The 24,873-nt window shown below is 34.4% G+C and overlaps 1 protein-coding gene across 1 annotated transcript; it reads left to right on the plus strand.

Moving 5' to 3' along the window:
- The first annotated feature begins 2,607 nt into the window (after nucleotides 1-2,607).
- LOC115969364 (putative receptor-like protein kinase At4g00960) lies at nucleotides 2,608-6,715 on the plus strand. Its single transcript, XM_031088993.1, has 7 exons — nucleotides 2,608-3,412; nucleotides 3,587-3,718; nucleotides 4,880-5,028; nucleotides 5,134-5,344; nucleotides 5,467-5,704; nucleotides 5,790-5,940; nucleotides 6,368-6,715. The coding sequence occupies exons 1-7, from the start codon at nucleotides 2,608-2,610 to the stop codon at nucleotides 6,713-6,715; spliced, it is 2,034 nt and encodes a 677-aa protein (XP_030944853.1).
- Nucleotides 6,716-24,873: the final 18,158 nt, after the last annotated feature.

Raw genomic sequence — 24,873 nt, forward strand, 5'->3', positions numbered from 1 at the left:
GTACTGGGATTCGCGCAATTGGTTAGTCACGTACTTGGGAGTCGTGTATCGAAAGGGGAACTGTCACTACAGAACAAGTCCAATTGGGTATTGGGGTAAGGGTTCAACTATAGGTTGGTAAGGTACTTGAGATTCTTTTACTTGTAACCGCTTGTTGTGATAATAATGGAGTTTCCGGAGTGGTGACTTGAAAATCACCCGGTGGGATTTTTTGCCGTTAGGTTTTCCCCATTCATAAACAAATCACCGTGTTATTTATTTTCCGCTGCATAATTAGTTTATTGGTGATTTTTTTTTGTGCTACCACACGTTTGCATGATAAATTGATTAATTAATAACTTGGCTAATTAATTAATTAATTTCTATCACAAGGGGTCATTCAGTTTGCGGCCTATCAGGATGTCATGAGAGCCTACAAGATAGAACAATCCGGAAAAAATTTAGACTTAAAAACTCAGGAGAAAATGGAGTTTATATTGTGCATTACCCTCCAAGCCTATTTAGCTAAGAGAGCATCATTTAACATAGCCAAGTCTTTGAAGCCCATACCACCTTCAACCTTTGGTTTTCACATGGTCTCCCACTTCACCTATTTGGGTAGTTTTAAGTGGAGTCAGGAATATCATGAAGTATGTTTGATAAACTTTACAAGTGGTATTATTGAAAACATGAAGACTCCACAGAGAAACAAGTTTGAAAATGCTGATATCTTTATCTCTCGTACCTCTTGAGAATTAATGATCTTTGATACCTCTCAATCTATAGAGCTTCACAGATTTAGAATTTCCAGATTAGATTTTTAGCTTATGATGATGTGGCTTTCTAGGGTTTCATTCTCTAACTTACTAGATGATATGAAAGGATTATTTTATAGCTGTCATCATATATACACAGAGACTTACACAGAGAATCTATACACTTATTGTGAAAATCTTGCATTCTTATGCGCCGTAGGGTTTTGTGACTAAGTTTCTTTCTCTTCTTCAAGTGTATTGAAGAACTTTGCATTCAACAACAAGATTTAAGTTGTTGGGAGTTAGCCACATACTGAGATTTGTGCAAAGAGAAAAGGTCCCTACAAAATCAAGTCTAATTGTGGAATAGCGTAAGGATTCAACTGTAAGTTTGTACTGTTGAATAGGCTAGGGTAGTGATGAGATTTCCTGTACTTGTAATCACTTGATTTTGATTAATGAATTCTTGGGAGTAGTGCTTGAAAATCATCTGGTGGGATTTTTGCCTTGTGAAGGTTTTCCATCTAATCAACAAATCACCATATCAAATTTACTTTCCACTACACTCTAAATTATTTGGTGATTTGTTCATGCCTACACAATATTGCATGTAGTCTGACCTAATTAATCAACTTGGGCTATTGATTTAATTAATTGTGATCAATTTATAATCCAAAAACCATGGAAGATGTCAGTATTGCTAGGTTAATTATGATTTGAACCCCCAATCTCACTTATTATGAAGAAAAAAAAAAAAAAAAAGAGAGAGAAAAAAATTCTATATTAATTGCTAGGGTTTGACTAATGCACTTTTTAGTTTTTACAACGGTGGACTGAAATTGGATGAGCTAGTGTGCTTTTTCGTTGGATTTTAAAGGGTAAAACTTAAACTTAGGTACGTTATTACAAGTGTAGTACATTTGGTTCTCCAATTGAATTCAAATACATGCATAACTACACTGATTTTAGTTGTACTTGGAAATGATATTATTGATTGTATTTTATTTTTCAATACAATCAGGTATTTAAATTTAATTAGGAAGCCTATAGTGTACTTCACGTTAGGAGCTGTACCAAAGGTTTACTTGTATTTTAAATATTTTACCCGTCAATAATCTTAACCAGTGTTTAATGGTATTCTAATGTTTAAACTCTAAAACAAAACCAAAAAAAAAGTATTAAAAAAAAAAATAAAGTAATAAGTAGATACTATAACATGTACAACATCGATTCGGTGGAACTAAAGTTTTGTTTAGGAATTTCTAGCATTACAATGCTGAACTCTCCTTTGTAGGATACTGGGTTTTTTATTTTGAAAATAGGATTATGCTCCATTTTATTTTGTATAGAGCATAGTTTTAAGCAATAACTATATAGTTGCACCCTTTCTCACAAATGTTTTCAAAACTGTCTATGAGAAATGATTAAAAATAGATAATAAAAAAACTGCTAGCGAAAGATCTATTTGAGAAATCAATAAAGATTTTGTCAATTTAATAACTGTAAAAAATGACGTGTGTGCATTTGACTAATTTTAAGTTCATGCTTCAGCTAATTCCTCCACCAGCTAATATTTTTTTTTTCATATGCCTTGCACCGGTTAACTTTCTGAAAAAGTTATTTTTAAATATGCTGATAATTCTTCGAGCATGCTTCGTAAAAAGAAGAGAAGAAGAAGACGCAAACAATAGAGACAACTAATAAGGTTGACTTGAAACTTGACTGTTTCAATTTAAGTTTAGATTTTTTGAGATCATGGACTTTGAAAAAAATCACAAGACACAAGCTAAAAGCCCACACTTCTCAATAAAAACCTATGAGGCTATAATAAGCTTCTAGGCTCAAATCCTGCCATTTCACTGAACACATGGCAATGGTTTCCTCAAGATTACTGTTCCTCCTCTCTCCCATTTTGATGCTCATTATTCATGCCAATGGGCAGCCACCCTTCCGAGCTTATTTTTGTGATAACAATAATGGTAACTACACCAGTAGCAGTATCTATGAGAAAAACCTCAATCAAGTCCTCCCCACCCTCTACTCCAACACCACAATTGATTATGGGTTCTACTATTCCACTTATGGCCAAAACTCTGACACAGTATATGCAATTGGACTCTGTAGAGGAGATGTCAATCCAGATGACTGTCGTGGTTGCCTTAAGAACTCTTCCGCTCTCCTCACACAGACCTGTCCCAATCAAAAGAATGCAATAGGAGTGTACGACGAATGTATATTACGTTACTCAAACAGCTCCATCTATGGAATCATGGAAATAAGTCCTATTATTTCACTGCGGAATGGGAATAAGGTGGCGGCCAATTCTGTGGGTCAGTTCAATGATGATCTCAATTCCTTGCTGAGTAACCTAACAAATGAAGCTGCAGCAGGTAGTTCTCTTCTTAAGTATGCAGCACGAGGTGGCACACGAGACTTTCTGCCATTGTATGCACTTGTGCAGTGCACGCCTGATTTGTCTCAGCAAAACTGCATTAATTGCTTACTTGACGCTATTAAAGTTGTTCCACAATGTTGTAATGGGACGCAAGGTGCGACAGTAATTGTGCCCAGCTGTAATTTGAGGTTTGAGCAATACTCCTTCTTTGACTCTACTACAGCTCCACCATCAACCAATACCACCACTTCTCCACCACCAACCAATGTCACTAATTCAAAAGGTATCCATGCCATTATGCCCATAACAAAACTTATTATATATGTGGTCAATAGAACTAGTTTAGGTTTAGTCCTTGATTAGGCTAATTTCTAACTTATTTACAATATTGTCTTATAGGTTTGTAAGGATCTTATCCCTCAGAATTTTCTAATGGAATTATACTTAACTTTTGCAGGCAATCAGAGCAGCACATCACGGACTGTCATAATAGTAGTTGTGGCATCTGTTGCCTTTGTTGTACTAATAGTCTCCATCTGCATCTGCGTCTATTTGAGAGTGAGCAGTCCAAAGGAGAAAGCAGCAGAAAGTAAGTGAAAATTTGGTTTTATAATCTTTTATTTAAAAGGTTAGCTAGGCTTTGTGTATATCGGCTAGGAAATAACAAATTAGAATATGCATACCTTATTGATCGATGCAACTTCCAGGAGTACTAGAAATAATGTTGGGATTGAAATTCTATTGATAGTCTCAGTACAAATTCCCACAATTTCAAAATATTTATAATAAATGTAACTACTTAAGTGTAAATTAAGAAAATAATCCGATTTAAAAGCATTAAAAATTGACAATATACCAATGTATTCAAAAAAAAAAAAAAAAAAGGATATGAAGAAAATTTAACAAAGATAAGTGTACTTACACAACAATAATAGAATAGAATATTACCACCATGTTGATTGGCCCATCGAACCAACTTTACTTTACATCCTCCAGTTCCCCTCCCTCACCCCTCAAATCCAAACCGCTCTGTGTGCGCTTCCAATAGCACTCCTTTGGTAGTGAGTTCACTGCTAATTAATTGTGGTCGTGAAGTTCAACCCATGTGGTAAAGTGAATATGTGCCTATGGCCCAGCTTGTGTAGTAAAGTAACGTGGGTCAAGAGCCCAATAGCTTAAGAAGAAAAATAATTCTGCCGTTACTTGTTCCTGATTATCTCTGTCAGAAACATCAAAGGGTGTCTATTGAGCTACAAAATCTTCTTGGCATTAATGCCAATAATTTTTTCTTATTTTCTAGCCCAATATAAAACAAAATGGCAAAAAATAAAGAGTTTTCAACAATCCCAAAAATATAAAATTGATGTAGAAGAATTTGTTGAGCTTAGTTGAGAGAGATGTATTGGTTGGAAGATGTTATTTATTTTTTTTTTCAAAGGAACTTTTTCAACTGGGTAAGAGTTGGGGGGGGGGGGGGGGGGAGAGAGAGAGAGAGATTTCCCCAGTGTTACATAATTAGGAATATAATTCCATATTAGAAAGTATTGGGCTGCCATCTTTTTTTCTAGTAACGTTTTTTTTTTTTCTAGTAACGTTGAATAACAATTTTCTGTCAACAACTGACTCCCTTTACAGCAACTGAAAAAAACAAAAAACAAAAAACTTATTTCAGGTATGGTACGCGTATCGGAATATGTATTGAAATAGTGGTACTCCTCCTTAGTTAATGAACTTGATTTATTAATGTAAGTATTGACTTGTTCCTCGTGTGAAGACATTGATGATGAAATTCCAAGCGTGGAATCCTTGCAATTCGACTTTAGCACTATTAGTGTTGCGACAGATGACTTTTCTGAAGCAAATAAGCTTGGACAAGGTGGATTCGGGGCTGTTTACAAGGTAACTGTATAGTATAATATCTTGGACAAAAACTATACCATTATCAGTCAAAGACATTCTAATTTCCTCATGATTACACAAATTTTTATTCTTATATATCATTAGGGTACGCTCTGTAATGGAGAAGATGTCGCAGTTAAAAGATTGTCAACAAATTCTGGACAAGGAGATCTAGAATTTAAGAATGAAGTTCTATTGGTTGCCAAACTTCAGCACCGTAATTTAGTTAGACTCTTAGGGTTTTGCATGGAAAGGAATGAAAGACTTTTGATATATGAGTTTGTGCCAAATACAAGCCTTGATCACTTCCTTTTTGGTATGTATGCACTTCTCTTTATCAAGTTGTGCTCATAAATTTCCTTTTGGGCTACATGTCTTGTTAGAAAATACCTCTATATATTTTAATTAATTATATTGTATGCTTGATTTGTTACATAGATCCTATCAAGCGTGTACATTTGAATTGGGAAAAGCGTTACAAAATCATAGGAGGTATTGCTCGAGGGCTTCTCTATCTTCATGAAGATTCACGGCTTCGAATTATTCACCGTGACCTTAAAGCAAGCAACATACTTTTAGACAAAGATATGAATGCCAAGATTTCAGATTTTGGCATGGCAAAATTGTTTTTACTGGATCAAACTCAATCGAATACAAGTAGAATTGTGGGAACCTAGTAAGTATCTTAAGAGCTGAGAACTAATGTTTACTTCGTTTCATGGAAATAACATTAAACTATTATTATTAATGTCACCATGCAGTGGATACATGGCTCCAGAATACGCAATGCATGGCCAGTTTTCAGTGAAGTCCGATGTCTTTAGTTTTGGTGTGTTAGTGTTGGAGATAGTAAGTGGACAGAGGAACAATTGCATTCGAAATGGAGAGAATGTTGAGGACCTTCTAAGCTATGTATGTATAAATTATTTTCTCTCTTTCTTGTGAGTGTATCACTAGTACATAAGCATAAAATTAGCAAAATAAAAATAGCCGTTAATTATATTACCCTAACTTAACAATGGTAACTATGGTGCAGCTCATGTTTCCCTTAAATTTCAAATTAAGCAATGTATTTACTAGAAAAACCAATTTTTTTTATAAAAGTATTTAATAGAAATTTGAATTTTTCATTAACATTGAAAAAAATCCTAACAAACATGGGATAAAATGCTTGTTATCTATAGTTAAATTGGAATATTATTTATTTTTGTAGTTTAGACAAACATTACAACTCTATCATAGTTAAAAGGAAGATAAGTAAAATTTTCTCATAAAAATAATTTCCTCTCTAATATTATGTCTACCCATAATAGGTAACCCATTTAATTATATCTTGCAGGCATGGAATAATTGGAGGGAGGGAACTGCTTCACATATTATTGATCCCACATTGAGACATAGCTCAACAATTGAAATAATGAGATGCATCCACATTGGCTTACTCTGTGTTCAAGAAAATGTATCTGATAGACCAACCATGGCTTTGATTGTGCTTATGCTTAACAGCTACTCTATCACTCTTCCAGTACCATCCCACCCTGCATTCTTTATGCACAGCAACATTGAATCAGACATGTCATCAAATTGGGGGCATAATTTAGAGGTGCCAAGGTCAGATCATTCCAAAGGCCATTATGTTCAGCACTCAGCAAATGAGGCTTCAATTACTGAGCCATATCCTCGTTAGTGCTTTATGGAAGTTACAATTAAGATGGCATATTTTGAAATTTAATATTAAGGCATATATATACATACATATATATATATATATATAGAACAATTTTTTAACTATCAATATGTTGATTGATTTGGTTGTCCCAAAGAAAATAAGTACAAACCCTATAGATGTCCATAAAAAGTTGCAGTCTTTTTCACAAGGCTCAAGAAAAGATTTGAGTCAGTGATTTATTAACATAGTATATGATTTTGGGAACTAGATGAGTTTTGGTGAAATGGGTTATGATGAAGATGGTTTGTGTTTTGTGATTAGTTATGAAATGACATCGTTTTGAAAGCACCAGCAATGCTCTTTGTTTTAAGTGAAACAACATCGTTATGGATGCTAATTTGGCCACAAAAAAAAAAAAAAAAAAAAAAAAAAAAAAAAACAGCATGCCAACATGGCACTTAACAGCTTAAATTAACGGAGGTGGAGTTTTGCTAATGGAACCAAATTCAGGTGTGAGAGATCGCGGGCCGGCCCGCCTTTTTTAGGATGTTGGGCCAAATTCACATGAATGGGTGGAGTCGTATTATTGCCTCTCAAAATGGAGGTTCGACTAGTTATATTTTCCCCTTTAGATTAAGGGTTTTACAATGGAGTCGCCACTTATTTAATTATTGGGATAAATAAGAAAACCAAAATTGAAAAATTCATCATTTTATTAATTTTCAATTGAGTTTACATTAAACATAGGAAAATTACATGGCTTTGGTCCTAGATACAATCTAAGATAAAGTACATAGCTTTGTTTCCTAGTTACAATCTAAAAATTGAAAATTACAAAGATAAACATTGGTTTATCAACCCTTGATCTAAGTTTAGAGGCTATGGTTTGTGTTTTGTGATTAGTTATAAAATGACACCGTTTTGAAAGCACCAGCAATGCTCTTTGTTTTAAGTGAAACAACATCGTTATGGATGCTAATTTGGCCAAAAAAAAAAAAAAAAAATTCAGCATGCCAACATGGCACTTAACAGCTTAAATTAACGGAGGTGGAGTTTTGCTAATGGAACCAAATTTCAGGTGTGAGAGATCGCAGCCCCGGCCCGCCTTTTTTAGGATGTTGGGCCAAATTCACATGAATGGGTGGAGTCGTATTATTGCCTCTCAAAATGGAGGTTCGACTAGTTATATTTTCCCCTTTAGATTAAGGGTTTTACAATGGAGTCGCCACTTATTTAATTATTGGGATAAATAAGAAAACCAAAATTGAAAAATTCATCATTTTATTAATTTTCAATTGAGTTTACATTAAACATAGGAAAATTACATGGCTTTGGTCCTAGATACAATCTAAGATAAAGTACATAGCTTTGTTTCCTAGTTACAATCTAAAAATTGAAAATTACAAAGATAAACATTGGTTTATCAACCTTTAATCTAAGTTTAGAGGCTATGTTGCAAGATGGTTTGTGTTTTGTGATTAGTTATGAAATGACACCGTTTTGAAAGCACTAGCAATGCTCTTTGTTTTAAGTGAAACAACATCGTTATGGATGCTAATTTGGCCAAAAAAAAAATCAGCATGCCAACATGGCACTTAACAGCTTAAATTAACGGAGGTGGAGTTTTGCTAATGGAACCAAACTTCAGGTGTGAGAGATCGCGGCCCCGGCCCGCCTTTTTTAGGATGTTGGGCCAAATTCACATGAATGGGTGGAGTTGTATTATTGCCTCTCAAAATGGAGGTTTGATTAGTTATATTTTCCCCTTTAGATTAAGGGTTTTATAATGGAGTCGCCACTTATTTAATTATTGGGATAAATAAGAGAACCAAAATTGAAAAATTCACCATTTTATTAATTTTCAATTGAGTTTACATTAAACATAGGAAAATTACATGACTTTGGTCCTAGATACAATCTAAGATAAAGTACATAACTTTGTTTCCTAGTTACAATCTAAAAATTGAAAATTACAAGGATAAACATTGGTTTATCGACCCTTGATCTAAGTTTAGAGGCTATGTTACAAGATGGGAAGGTGTTAGGCACCCACCTTACCTGATGAAACTGGTATTCTAGACAATGGTAGCCAACATTCATATCACATCATCCAATATGTTATCAATCAATTTGCATATTGAATTTAATGTGTGTGCATGTGATAAACTCTAATTCAATTTATTAAGCATAGCATTTGGATTGAAAAATAAATTCTAATGAATGTATGTGGATGGTAATAACTTAGATTTAAGGATTTGAAAGAATTATTAAACAAACATGTTTTTCATATTTTTGATGTGGATTTAAGATTAAATCTAGTGACATGCATGAACATGAGATGAACAACCAAGAACATATAAAGAACACATAAGAACAATTAAGAACATTCAAACATATTCAAGGAAATTATCATGCTTTAATCTTAAATTCTTAACATGACAACATAAACAAACAGTTAGGGAAGGGAATTATACCTTCATGCAAGATCCATATGGTGGAGGAAAGGAAGAGCTAGGAGAGGGAGAGTGAGTCTCACTCAATACCTTGAGTCTCAAGAAGACCAAAATATGATAAGACTACTCAACTTCACTAGAACTCAAGAGAAGAGAAGAGAGGGGGTTTTTTTGTGTCCTTTGGAATGAAGGAAATTGGGAGTTTATATAGTAATGGTGGAAGAAATATGAATAGAAGGTCATTTAATAAAGGTTGAAAAGGAATCATGAACCTGAACCTCATTTTAGCCTTGGGGGAAATCTGGTGCATTAAATGGAAAGATTGGTGGGATTAAGGAGCAAGCCAAAATTCGGTTTTCCCGTAGCTGCTGTAACAGACTGTAGAGCCAATTTCAAAAAATCATATCTAACTCAATTATGATCGGAATTGTCTTGTTCTTGTACTCAAATTGATGCCCCGGATGTCTAGTTTCTGGGAAAATTAACCTTATTCACAGATTCAAAATATTCTGAGAGATATCGATGAAATGGTGAGCAGAGGTCATTTGTTAGAAAATGATTTCAATACAATTAACATTAATAGGTTCCAAATTAGCTCCCAATTAATGTTAAATGGCTCCAATCACTCCCATTTCAGACTTAATTGGTTCCAAATTTATCCTAATTAAAAGATAATTTCAAAAATTACTCATTGAATAATTAATGTTTAACTATCTAGTTAATTAGGTGTGTGCAACCTTACCAACAAATGTAGTCCTAACCAATCAAATTATGACACATCATCGTTCTCAAATTAATTATACTTATAACCAATTGAAATCAATTATTCATAATCACATATAGTCGGACTCAATTTGTGATAGTACATCTTGGCCATTAGAATTTGATTTGATGATAACTTTTAATCTGATGATCCGATTAGGGCTTATAACCAGTCAATTTGATCGTTACAACATCAAGATCATTTTGGTGAAATGAGATTAAAGATCTAATGACCAGAATCAAGATGCATATTTCCAAAGTGAAATTACCTTTTATCCTCCATGTGAGGTTAAATGCGGGTTGCAAAATAGGGTGTCAATAGAATACCCCTTATTGGCAAAGCTTGAAAAGCGAATGTTAATGTATGAAAGAGACACCTAACTTTCTAATCAGTATTTAACCGTGGTGAATGTATGATGCATGTAGATAAAAATGCAGACGGTCATGTAGTGGATTAAAATGTGGACCGAATCTCAGGGGAGATTCCCTATGTACCTCTTGGTAGGGGGATCAGGTCCAAATGTAGTTCATGCATGCAAATTTTTTTTTTTTTTTTTTTTTGAATGAATTCAAGACATGCTTACCTAAGGTTAAGAATATATGGAGATTCTAGTCATATGTTTCTGAGAACCAAAGGTTCGGGATCCTAGCTCATGTTTTTAGAGGACCTAGGATTTTTGGATCTTGGCTCATGTTTTTCAGAGGACCAAGGGTTTTTTGGGCTTTGGCTCATGTTTTCAGAAGACCAAAGGTTCTGGATCCTGGCTCATGTTTTCAGAGGACCTAGGATTTTTGGATTTTGGCTCATGTTTTCCAGAGAACCAAGGGTTTTTTGGTCTTTGGCTCATGTTTTCAGAAAACCAAAGGTTCTGGATCCTAGCTCATGCTTTCAGAGGACCTAGGATTTTTGGATCTTGGCTCATATTTTTCAGAGGACCAAGGGTTTTTTGGGCTTTGGCTCATGTTCTCAGAGGACCAAAGGTTCTGGATCCTAGCTCATGTTTTCAGAGGACCTAGGATTTTTGGATCTTGGCTCATGTTTTCAGAGGACCAAGGGTTTCTACATCCCGGCTCATGTTTTTAGATGACCTAGGATTTTTGGGCTTTCGCTCATGTTTTTAGAGGACCAAAGGTTCTAGATCCTGGCTCATGTTTTCAGAGACTTAGGATTTTTGGGCTTTGGCTCATGTTTTCAAAAGACCAAAGGTTCTGGATCCTGGCTCATGTTTTCAGAGGACCTATGATTTCTGGATCTTGGCTCATGTTTTCAGAGGACCAAGAGTTTTTTGGGCTTTGGCTCATGTTTTCAAAGGACCAAAGGTTCTGGATCCTGACTCATATTTTCAAAGGAACTAGGATTTCTGGATCTTGGCTCATGTTTTCAGAGGACCAAGGGTTTTTTGGGCTTTGGCTCATGTTTTTAAAGGACCAAAGGTTCTGGATCCTGGCTCATGTTTTCAAAGGACCTAGGATTTTTGGATCTTGGCTCATGTTTTCCAGAGGACCAAGGGTTTTTTGGTCTTTGGCTCGTGTTTTCAGAAGACCAAAGGTTTTGGATCCTGGCTTATGTTTTCAGAGGACCTAGGATTTTTGGATCTTGGCTCATGTTTTTTAGAGGACCAAGGGTTTTTTGGGCTTTAGCTCATGTTTTCAGAGGACCTAGAATTTTTGAGGACCAAGGGTTTTTTGGGCTTTGGCTCATGTTTTCAGAGGACCAAAGGTTCTGGATCTTGGCTCATGTTTTTAGAGGACCTCAGATTTTTGGATCTTGGCTCATGTTTTCAGAGGACCAAGGGTTTTTTGGGCTTTGGCCCATGTTTTCAGAGGACCTAGGATTTTTGGATCTTGGCTCATGTTTTTTTGAGGACCAAGGGTTTTTTGGGCTTTGGCTCATGTTTTCAGAGGACCAAAGGTTCTAGATCTTGGCTCATGTTTTTAGAGGACCTCAGATTTTTGGATCTTGGCTCATGTTTTCATAGGACCAAGGGTTTTTTGGGCTTTGGCTCATGTTTTTAGAGGACCAAAGGTTTTGGATCTTGGCTCATGTTTTTAGAGGACCTCATATTTTTGGATCTTGGCTCATGTTTTCATAGGACCAATGGTTTTTTGGGCTTTGGCTCATGTTTTCAAAGGACCAAAGGTTTGAGATCTTGGCTCATGTTTTCAGAGGACCAAGGTTTCTACATCCTGGATCATGTTTTCAGATGACCTAGGATTTTTGGGCTTTCACTCATGTTTTTAGAGGACCAAAGGTTTTGGATCCTGGCTCATGTTTTCAGAGACCTAGGATTTTTGGGATTTGACTCATGTTTTCAGAGGACCAAAGGTTCTGGATCCTGGCTCATGTTCTCAGAGACCTAGGATTTTTGGGCTTTGGCTCATGTTTTCAAAAGACCAAAGGTTCTGGATCTTGGCTCATGTTTTCAGAGGACCTAGGATTTTTGGATCTTGGCTCATGTTTTCAGAGGACCAAGGGTTTTTTGGGCTTTGGCTCATGTTTTCAAAGGACCAAAGGTTCTGGATCCTGGCTCATGTTTTCAGAGGACCTAGGATTTTTGGATCTTGTCTCATGTTTTCAGAGGACCAAGGGTTTTTTGGGCTTTGGCCCATGTTTTCAGAGGACCTAGGATTTTTGGATCTTGGCTCATGATTTCAAAGGACCATGGGTTTTTTGGGCTTTGGCTCATGTTTTCAGAGGACCAAAGGTTCTGGATCTTGGCTCATGTTTTTAGAGGACCTCAGATTTTTGGATCTTGGCTCATGTTTTCATAGGACCAAGGGTTTTTTGGGCTTTGGCTCATGTTTTCAAAGGACCAAAGGTTCTGGATCTTGGCTCATGTTTTTAGAGGACCTCATATTTTTGGATCTTGGCTCATGTTTTCATAGGACCAATGGTTTTTTGGGCTTTGGCTCATGTTTTCAAAGGACCAAAAGTTTGAGATCTTGGCTCATGTTTTCAGAGGACCAAGGTTTCTAGATCCTGGCTCATGTTTTCAGATGACCTAGGATTTTTGGGCTTTCACTCATGTTTTTAGAGGACCAAAGGTTCTGGATCCTAGCTCATGTTTTCAGAGACCTAGGATTTTTGGGATTTGACTCATGTTTTCAGAGGACCAAAGGTTCTGGATCCTGGCTCATGTTCTCAGAGACCTAGGATTTTTGGGCTTTGGCTCATGTTTTTAAAAGACCAAAGGTTCTGGATCTTGGCTCATGTTTTCAGAGGACCTAGGATTTTTGGATCTTGGCTCATGTTTTCAGAGGACCAAGGGTTTTTTGGGCTTTGGCTCATGTTTTCAAAGGACCAAAGGTTCTGGATCCTGGCTCATGTTTTCAGAGGACCTAGGATTTTTGGATCTTGTCTCATGTTTTCAGAGGACCAAGGGTTTTTTGGGCTTTGGCCCATGTTTTCAGAGGACCTAGGATTTTTGGATCTTGGCTCATGTTTTCAGAGGACCAAAGGTTTTTTGTACTTTGGCTCATGTTTTCCGAGGACTAAAGGTTCTGGATCCTGGCTCGTGTTTTCAGAGGACCTAGGATTTCTGGATCTTGGCTCATGCCGATGTGTGTGGCCTTTTACACTAGTACCTGCAAAATAAACATTTTCAATTAGTAACGGAGTTATTCATTGAAAAGAAGTTGGCATACCTGGCAAATGCCCCTAGTTTGGGACATATTCCATGCTTCGATGAATGCCGAGGTGGACAGTTGACTTGATGTTGCACCACTGGAAAATATGGAAGAGGATCATAGCTTTCTATTCCTAAAGAAGAATTTAATGAAGATTTTTTTTTTTTTTTTTTAATTTGGAAAACTTGAATTTTTTGGAGGAATTGAAAATTTTGATTGATGAATTTTTTTTTTTTTTTTTTTTGAAAGAATTAGAAAGAATTGATTTTTTTTTTTTTTTTTTTTGAAAAATTTGGAAATTTTGAATTTTTTCAAGGAATTGAAAATTTTGATTGATGATTTTTTTTGAAAGCAACCTAAGAAGTACGAGCCCAATGCCCCTAGTCCCAAGGCCCTTTTTGAATTTTTTTTTTTGAATTTTTTTTTTCTGAAAGATTTAGAAAGAATTGATTATTTTTTTTTTTTTGAAATATGCAGATTTGTTCATTATCAAAAAGTGAAGAAGATGAAGATAAAGATAGATTAAAGGTGATGAAGATTTTTTCATGAGGTTTTTTTTTGGTTGAAAAACCTATCCTTTGAATGAGAATAACTTTGGCTGGAAGTTGATGCGGATTGCTAAGTCCTTGCTTAATTCCTGCAAAAAAATAATTTCAATTTAGCAATGGATTTATTCATTGAAATGAATTGGAAGTACTTAGCCAATGCCCCTAGTTTGAGGCATATTTCATGCTTAGATTGAAGCTAAGTTCATTTGATGTTGCGACCATTGGGGAACATGAAAGAAGATCACGGTCTGTCATCATTGGTTCCTGCAAAATGACTTTCTTTCTCTAGCTTGTTGGAAACCAGTTATCATGAAAACATTTTTGGCCATTGCCATTAGTGTAGACGTGCTTGCAAAAAATGGATTGATGCCCCAAATGAAAACATGCTTTCATGCGAGAAGGACATATTCGCATACAATATAAATAGGCCAATGCCCCAAATTTAAGCATGCTTAATGTAAACAAATGGGCTTAACCTAACATGCACCCAAACAATTTTGTCACATTGTTTTGACTTTGTTCTCCAAGGTTATTTGGGTGATTGGGACCAGGCCTCTACAAGGCTACCTACGTACCTCTCTCATAGAGGATCAGGTCAAAATGTAGTTCAAGAGAACTGGATATTGGAAAAGAATGATTTTGATTTTTTTTTCTTTTTTTTAAATTATGAACAAGAGGTAATCCTTTGAACAACCATTTTGGCAAATCAAAGTGTTTAAGAGTTAAACAAATCTCTTTAATTAGGAAGGATCAAGATCATTAAACTTATGTAATCAAATTTGCTTCTTCCTTTTGAACATCGTCAGATTAAGTCTCCAAAGGCAATCAAGATATGAAATGTGATAATATTTATGAATCACATTGTTGGATGCAAACAAGGAGAGTGCTCCAAGTTTGGAAGTTCTTTTGGGTCATTTTGAGGATTTGAGAAATTTTTTCTCAGACATGTCATCCTATGGGGTTTGACCATTTTAAGCATTTTTCCTTTTTAATTCAAGAGAAAATATTATTAGAGTTTAAGATGCGCCTACAATTAGCCAGACTTCAAGGAGGTCTTATTCATGGGTTGTAATGTAAGCCAGGTTTGGGTTATGAAATGAAAGATATCAAAGGCTCAAAATTCCCTATGATGTTTCCCCGAAGTATGCATTACTCAAAAATAAAGTATTGGAGGAGTTTGTGAGAGTGCCTTTTTTTGTGACACTCAGGCCCAAGGATTCCGGGCCTAATAAGAGGTTTGGTGAACCGGGCCTTGACTCACCGCAGCTAACAAGCTGTTTAAGAGTCAAGTGATGCACAGGGGATGCTTCCTACAATACAAGTAAAATGACAAGTAAGGATATTCGTATGAAGAGACATGCCAAAACAACAAGGTAAATTCGGAAAAGAAAACAGGATCAACAAAGAGGTACAAAATAATGTTAAAGGGATCCTTGAATTACTGAGACATATTTCATTAATATGTTCTTTGTTAAGTTACAGAAAGCTCACTAGGACGTGATACAAGTTCAATCAAGCTCAAAAATTACAATCTTGAATGGCAATTTTAGCCTTCAAAACTTGCAAAGTTTGATTCTCTTTGAATCCGAGTATGTGCAATAGTGGCTTTTACAAGATACCGGGAAGCAATATTCATTTTTCCCTTAGTGTTTTCTTTCTCTTTACCACAACTTTACTGATAGTTCTTTTCTCTGAAAAAAAATCTCTTTTTTTTTTTTTTTTTTTTCTCTCTTTTTCGCTGCCTTGTCTTCATAACCTACCCCTTTCTTTTATAATGAAGTTCTGGTCTTCCAAGGGAACCATTGATTCCCCTTTTTTGCCTTCTTGTGAACAGAGCCTGTTCCGTGCCTTTCACTCGGTAGGTTCTATTTCCCGTTTTTCTCATTCTTTCCTTCTTTCAACTTTGATTCCTTTGAAAGTCCCTGGTTGGTTACCTTCTTCGGGATGTGCTGAGGTATGCCCTTCTCGGTCTCACCATTTGTCAATTCCCTGTTTGCCCTTTTTTCCCATCTAGGCGGAATCCCATTCTGCCAAATTGAAAGTCGCCTGATGCCATTCTCTTTTTTGTATTTCTCTGTTCTGGTTCCCCGAGACGCTTCCTGCTTGTGTCATGAGAGGTCGCTGGGTCTTTTGGTGCTTGTGTTTCTTTGCTCTATTTCTTATTTTCTTTTCCCGTCCTTTTCTTTCGAACTGTCTTAATCTTCTTTGACTATGCGCCTGGAAGGATCTGCGCCCCTTGATGATTGCTGAGGATCCTGGCTACTTAGCCTCTTGCCGTGAGTTTCTTTTCCTTCTTGATGTTTCTTTGTTTGGGCTTCAAGCCTCCTGGGCCTTTTTATTCTTTCGTGGTCCCCTTGCACCTGCTTCTTTGGACTTACCTTGTTTTTTCCTTTTGGGCCTGGCTCACTCTTTTGGGCCTCCCTCACTGTGATCCCTTTTAGACCTCAATAGAGTTTTCCCATTTCTTCTTTGTCATCTTCTCACTAGTCTTCATTGGTCACTTGTATCAACAATCATTTTTATGCTCATTCCTCTTGAATCATACCTCTAGACTTTCATCTTGTAAAATTATTCTCTTTTTAGGTTGCAACTTCAAGTTTCCAACTTGGTAGGATCTTCCAATTTTTTTTCTTTTCTTCTTCTTCTTTTATTTGGCCCTAACTTTTGCCTAGACCACCTTTTTGGGGTTTCAGCCTAGCGGTTTTTTTTTTTTTTTTTTTTCTTCCATCTCTTGATTGAATGAACTTTTGGGGACATTTTTCCCTCCTTGTTTTTCTCAAATTAATGATTTTTGGTCATTTTGATGCACTCTCTAGACCTCTTTCTTGCCTCAATGCACTTGCACCTTTCTGTGCTTGATGAATTTTTTCCTTTTTTGATGAACTTTCTACTCATCTTGGCATGATGAATTTTAGGTTCTTCAAACTTGATGCACATTTTGTTTTCTCTCACATTGATGGAATTTGATTGTGTCCTTTGGAATGAAGGAGATGTGGAGTTTATATGGTAATGGTGGAAGAAATATGAATAGAAGGCTATTTAATGAAGGTTGAAAATGAATCATGAACCTAGACCTCATTTTAGCCTTGGGGGAAATCTGGTGCATTAAATGGAAAGATTGGTGGGAATGAGGAGCAAGCCAAAATTCAGTTTTCTCGTAGCTGCTGTAACAGCTTGTAGAGCCAACTTCGAAAAATCATATTTGACTCAATTATGATCGGAATTGTCTCGTTCTTGTGCACAAATTGAAGTCCCAGATGTCTAGTTTCTGAGAAAATTAACCTTATTCACATATTCAAAATATTCAAAGAGATATCGATGAAATGGTGAGCAGAGGTCATTTGTTAGAAAATGATTTCGGCACAATTGACATTAATAGGTTTCAAATTAGCTCCCAATTAACATTAAATGGATCCAATCACTCCCATTTCAGACTTAATTGGTTCCAAATTTACCCTAATGAAAAGATAATTTCACAAATTACTCATTGAATAATTAATGTTTAACTATCTAGTTAATTAGGTGTGTGCAACCCTACCATAAAATGTAGTCCTAACCAATCAAATTATGACACATCATCGTTCTCAAATTGATTATACTTATAATCAATTGAAATCAATTATTCATAATCACATATAGTTAGATTCAATTTGTGATAGTGCATCTTGGCCATTAGAATTTGATTTGATGATAACTTTTAATCTGATGATCCGATTAGGGCTTATGACCAGTCGATTTGATTGTTACAACATCAAGATCATTTTGGTGAAATGAGATTAAGGATCTAATGACCAGAATCAAGATGCATATTTCCAAGGTGAAATTATCTTTTATCCACCATGTGAGGTTAAATGTGGGTTGCAAAATAAGGTGTCAATATCAGGGTGTAAAATTCAATTTCTCAAACTTTAAAGTGTAAAATCCAAGCAACCCCAAACTTTAGAAGAGTACTTAGCAATTTCCCTTTTTAAAAAATATATATATATATATATATATTTTGTTAAAATGGAGGATGAAATATTTAAACCCTATATATCTCCTTTAAAAATATTAAGATGCCAACTAATTAAGTTACATCGATTTTAATTTAGCTATTATTAATTAGATAATTGGGTTGATTTCTATAGTAAAGCGCATATAGGTATTCAAAATCCCATATGGGGTGAGTCAGGTGACCACAAGAAAATATATTGTTAGATTCTAAATATTTAGTCATAAATGTTTAGGTTCTAAATTTGTTGTATGTTGGCAAACCGAGAACAAGAACATGTCTAGTATAAGATCTTAGTGTCTTTAAAGTGTTTTAGATATTGCTCAAGTTGATACAAGTCAAAATTCAAAAACATACAAGCTTCAGAAAGAAGAATTGAAAATTTGTCAAGCTCAACTGATCAAAGAGAAGCCTTGACCGATCAAACTGTGATCTGCAAAATTTTAATTGAAGCCCAATAGCCCGCGAAAACTTTTAGGGTTTGAGTCCAATACTACTAGCTATAAAAGGAAAACCATAATACACGTTTCTCAAGTCTTGAAAGTTACTCCTATAAGATGTGTGAAATTCTGTACCTTCCAACTCTACAAGCACCTATTAGAAATCAAATTCATATTGCTAATATTGGTGGAGTAAAGTTACTGCCAAGCCTTCAGATATCAAGCATATTAAAGATCAAGGCATGAACGATCCAGAACAAGGATGTTTGTGGAGTTCAAAGCCCAATTTGGTAACTGTGTTAGATTTACTATGAATTGGTATTCTTGATTGTAAATCTCAACTAGATATAGTAGATTGTTCTCTTGGGATAGTATATACTTTTCCGCTGTGTTTATTGCATGTGATGAATGTTTAACCTAGATCTAAATAATTAACCTAAGTAATAATTAACTTGGCTAATAAATTAAGTTAAACATATTGTGTTTTCTAAGGTTCTAAAACTTAACACATATAATTGTTATCATATTTGAAGTCTATATTAAAATTAAACACAAGTTGTTCTTGTAGCACACGCGCTTGGCATAGTTTCCAAAGTTCAAGCCAATAAAGCAGCATAAATAGTTCTTAATGAAATCAAACTAGTTTTCAATACCAATGTTTTACAAACCATGATCGAGATTATTCTTTAAGAGCAAGTGCCAGAGTGGAGTTGAGGCTAGATCAACCTAAGCAGCTCAGCTCCTGTCTCAGTTGAGCTCCTGTCTCAGTTGATTGGAAGACGTTGTCACTGTACTGCAGAACAACTTTTGGAACAACTTTTGACGCAGTAATGTGATGTACTTTTCAAAAGGTTCCTTCAATGAATTCTCTGATAAAAGTAAAGAAGATTCAGATAAACTAAACCAAAACCATGTAATTAAACACAAAGTCATTTTTTTTGCTCAAGTGAGAGCTCATTCACCACTACTGTAGCGGTGATTTTCATATGTCAAACAATAGCATGTATGATCAGAACTCAAAAATCAAAACTAAACTATCAGAGATAAATAATATGTATTATTTTGTGTCAGTAACTGTATAGGGATTGCCTTCACCTAGGCCCTAAACCTAATTAATGCCAGTACATATACACCAGTAAAGACTAGCACAACAGATTTGGGCCCGGACGTGCCTAAACCTTCTCCATAATCACAATCAACTATAAATATATATTTCATATAAAAAAAAAAATAGTCAATTCATATCAATACAATCAAATTAAGGATTACTTTTTCTATTAAAAAAAATTTACTCTAAATTTCTTATTCAACTAAAAAAGTATGATTATTATAAAATGGGACCCATTATTTTAATACTTGCTAGGAGAATAGTGAAATTGACGTCTTTTTGAATAGCGTTGTGGGCATAACAGTTTTACAATAATTTCAAAACAAAATTTAGGTAATAAGCTACTATTTGTTGTCATCTAGGCCTATTATTGATATTACTTTTAAATCTACTATTAACAATTCGCCACTTAGATTTTATTGTGAAATTATTGCAAAAATGTTGCCATTATATATTTTTTAATTTTTTTTTACTAAGTAAATACAATACTATTATATGAAACTTTTGGTAAAGCTATATATAAAAAATAAAATAAAATAAAATAAAAACCTGTATGTGCGGTGTCCTACGAAGTCTAACTAGTATTAGTGTCCTATAAATAATTTTTTGGGAAGCTCCCCCCCGCCCCCCAAAAAAAAATAAAGGAGTTAGGTACTAAACTAGGACTTGGACTTGGGGCATATTTATAAGCAAAGAAAGAAAAGACATTATGAAATTTTAAATAGGCATCTATGATTTTTTTTTTTTTAACCTCTTTAAAATAATCAATGATATTGTTAAGGGGGACCAAATGTAATTTTATTGAACCAAATTACTAAAATTAACATACTTAATGATTAGCTATGTCCTTGAATGGAGTGGAGTTGTAATTAGTAAAGTACATAGAAATGACAGTCAATATCAATATGTTTGGTACTCTATTTATTGAACACATTATTCTAAGCAAACGAAATAGCACTCATGTAATCTTAGTATACAATACGCAATCGCAGAAAATAGAAGAACGCACATATCATGTAAGAGGAAATGCAAACAAAGGAGCTTAAGGATCAGTTTGGTTAGAGAATTGGAAAAGTGGGAGGATAGAAGAGATATAATTTTCTCCCATTTGTATTTGGTTGGAAAGATGAAAAAGTAGAGAGATGAAAAACTTATTTGTTTGGCAGGACTCAATAAGGTAGATGGAAAAGTGGAGAGATGAAAAACTTATTTGTTTGGATGGAAAATGAAGTTAGTATAAATTTACAATTATGTCCTCATTAAAAAAAAAAGTAACACATTTTTTTATTAAAAAAATTGTGTATGAACCCTTCAATTATATATATATATATATATATATATATATATAAATTGCACAAACCAATGAAAGATGAGCACAATTAAAAATAAAATAAAATAAACCATTGAGAAGTACAAGAAAAGCGAGGAAAAAAAAAAGAATAAAGGAACCAGAAAAATTTTAAAAAAAATGGACGAAACTTTTGTGCAAGTGCACATGGACATTTTCGTTAGCTCAACAAATTGAGCTTTTCTCCCTAGTTTTCTCCTCATTTTGAAAAGAAAACACACGACTCCACCACTTTTTTTTTTTTTTTTCTTGTTCCCTTCCCAATCAAACACCCACTAAAAATACTCTCTCCACTCTTCCTTCCTCCAGTACTCAGCCTTCGTGTTGGATCGAGCTACCAAAATCAGCTTTTTGCTACATCATGAAATGAGAGTTACCAAATACGTACAAAGCAAAAGCCTTCCGTGGAATGTTGATTAGTAAAGGTTGTATGCCCAGTCAGCAGTAATGCATGCATGCATGCACGTAGAGTAAGGGATCTTAGGGATGACCGTGAGAAGAAGTAAAATCCAAGGAGCATTAGTGCACTTGATGTAACGGAGAATCCAATGAACCCAGTGGCCGCGTCACATACATGTGACTTGCCAATAAATATATATATTATACTTAACTTCCCTTGTGTATCCTTTTAAAAAAAAGTTATTGAACACCCGATATAAGAATCTCAAAAATTCGGGTTCTACAAAAATAGAGTAGAGACTACATCTACAAAAATTTCATAACAAATCTTAAATGGTAAGTTATTATTGATTTTAAACTGGACCCATCACTGACATTATATTTTATCTATCAATAACAACTTGTTACTTAAAATTTGTTTGGAAAATGTTCTGAACTAATATTTCTCAAAAAAATAATTTTGGCTCCCCAAACGTATATAAACCTTAACCCCTTAAATAATAATAAAAAAGCCTAAAAAAACAATAAAAGTTAGCCCAAATAATAGCAAAAATAGCCCAAACAACAATTAGACAACAACAAATGAACAAAATAGTCAACAAAAACCCCATTAAAACAAAAAAATAAAAACCCATAATCATTCTATTCGTAACTTGTTCAAATTATTCCATAAAAATAATCTCTTACTTCAATTTTTTTCCCCCTAAAAAAGCGATACCAAGAGAGATAATGTGATCATGAGTTCTCCTTGAGGGTGGCGACAACTCTGCTCTCCTCATTTTGGAAGCCTAGCTATTCTACTCTTCTTGGTGGCTCAACTCATAGTCACAATGGATATCATTCATTTCTCTCTCTCACACTCTCTCTCTATTTTTTCTCTTCTCTATCATCATTTCAAACTCTCTCACTTTATTAGTCTCATCTCAGCATTTTCAATTCTCACTTTATCTCTCATCGGTTCTTTTTTGCTTTTCATTTTGTTAGTAAAAGGAAATTGTAAAACTTCATATATATATATATATATATTTTTTTTTTTTTCCTTTTGTGGTATCGATATATTTAAGTTCTCTTTTTATCAAATTTTGTATAATTTTACTTTGTTTTAATGATTAACATAGAAACAATTCATAGAACCACTATCTAACGAACCATTTTATAAATAATAGCTATAGCAAACTGTCAAAAATTGACCGGCTAGATAATAACATATGTAACAACAAAAAAATGTCACTAAAAGATATACGAGACTCCCAACTAACCGCAAGCATAGTGTGCCACCTTAAGCAATTCTTTATCATCAGTTTTAAGTCGTGTAAGGTGTTAATGTTATAGCTGTCAGATGAGAGACATATTTAAGACCATAAAACTCAACTATGATCAAACACTACAAGAAAATATATTTTTAGTGACGAAAAAATTCGTCACTAAAAGTCCTGTTTTTCGTCACTAAGAATCTTTAGTGACGAAATTGGACTTTTAGTGACGAAATTCGTTTCGTCGCTGTAGCCCCGTCGATTTAGTGAAGAAATGTTTCGTCACTAAAACAATTTTAGTGACGAAATTGTTTTAGTGACTATAAAAAAAGAAAATTTTCCGCTGCATTTAGTGAAGAAATGTTTCGTCACTAAAACAATTTTTTGTTGCCATATTTGTGACGAAAAAATTCGTCACTAAAATTTATTTTCTATTTTTATTATTTTCATAGCGTTGATATTAACCTGTAACCTGTCAATATATTATTAAAACCTCACATTTGATTAACATATTTATTTCAACAACACATTTATAAAAAATCAATCCATACATTCCACAAGTTAAAATTAAAGTAAGTATCCAATTCAAAGTCCTTCCATACAATAAGTGTTTGCAACACATACAATAATTGTTTGCAACACATACAATAACTTAAGATGTTTTATAACAATACAAAAAATGTGGCATAATATAATTAGAACTAACGGAAGATGTCCTCATATGTCTTCAAATAATGCCTAAAGCCACCAATAATCTGCACAAATATAAATCTTCAGTTAAATATAAATCTTTAGTCAAATATAATTCTACATAGTGCCAACAGAAAATTCACTTCTATATCTTCAGCATCATAAACTAAAGATTGAATAACCTATCACGTGACAAATATTAGTTTCAAATGATACATAAAAAATGAAGTGTTTTAGTTTAAAGATAAAGTACTAACCAAGGCATTGATACCATCCATATGATCACCATTCGACATTTCATTATCATGAATGTTCTCGTTCAATACACGAGGTTCTCCATGATTATACCAATTAATATAAGATTGCATAATTCCACGATGAAGCAAATGGATACGCACAATTTGAGGAGATTGTCGATAGCAATTCACACAGTGAATACACGGACACGGAATATTACCACTCAAGTCCACAACCACTCTTGCATAATTAATAAATGCATTCACCCCTTCAATATATGGATGACTTAATCTGCCATCGGGTGTCTTACCTATTGTCATCTAACTTTTATCCATGTTTGACTACAATTATAAAATGAATCCTACTTTAGTAAAATAAGGACAACTCATGCATAATGTATTCTAACATCTAAGTCTATAAGCCACTAAGATAAAGTTCTATCACATTCATGAATGCACAAGTCTATATTAATACTTAAACAAATATACACTGCACACACAAATATACACTCCCAATATGAATTTAAACCACCTTATAACACCATGCAAGCCACCCGCTTGCTCCAATACAACAACCCACCACAAAACCAATCACAAACATCACAAGTATAAAGTGCTTACAAATATTGAAATCGAATAAAGTAATATTCATCATATCTAATTAACAAGTTTCATTCACATTTTCAAGAAACTAAAAACACTCCCAATATGAATTTAAACAACCTTATAACACCATGCAAGCCACCCGCTTGCTCCAATACAACAACCCACCACAAAACCAATCACAAACATCACAAGTATAGAATGCTTACAAGTATTGAAATCGAATAAAGTAATATTCATCATATCTAATTAACAAGTTCCATTCACATTTTCAAGAAACTAAAAACACTCCTAATATGAATTTAAACAACCTTATAACACCATGCAAGCCACCCACTTGCTCCAATACAACAACCCACCACAAAACCAATCACAAACATCACAAGTATAGAGTGCTTACAAGTATTAAAATCGAATAAAGTAATATTCATCATATCTAATTAACAAGTTCCATTCACATTTTCAAGAAACTAAAAACACTCCCAATATGAATTTAAACCACCTTATAACACCATGCAATCCACCCGCTTGCTCCAATACAACAACCCACCACAAAATCAATCACAAACATCACAAGTATAGAGTACTTACAAGTATTGAAATCAAATAAAGTAATATTAATCACATCTAATCAACAATACTCATTCACATTTGCAAGAATTGAAAAATACTCCCAATATGTATTTAAACCACCTTATAACACCATGCAAGCCACCCG

This window comes from Quercus lobata, chromosome 11 (genome assembly GCF_001633185.2).
Source record: "Quercus lobata isolate SW786 chromosome 11, ValleyOak3.0 Primary Assembly, whole genome shotgun sequence".
Lineage (NCBI taxonomy): Eukaryota > Viridiplantae > Streptophyta > Magnoliopsida > Fagales > Fagaceae > Quercus > Quercus lobata.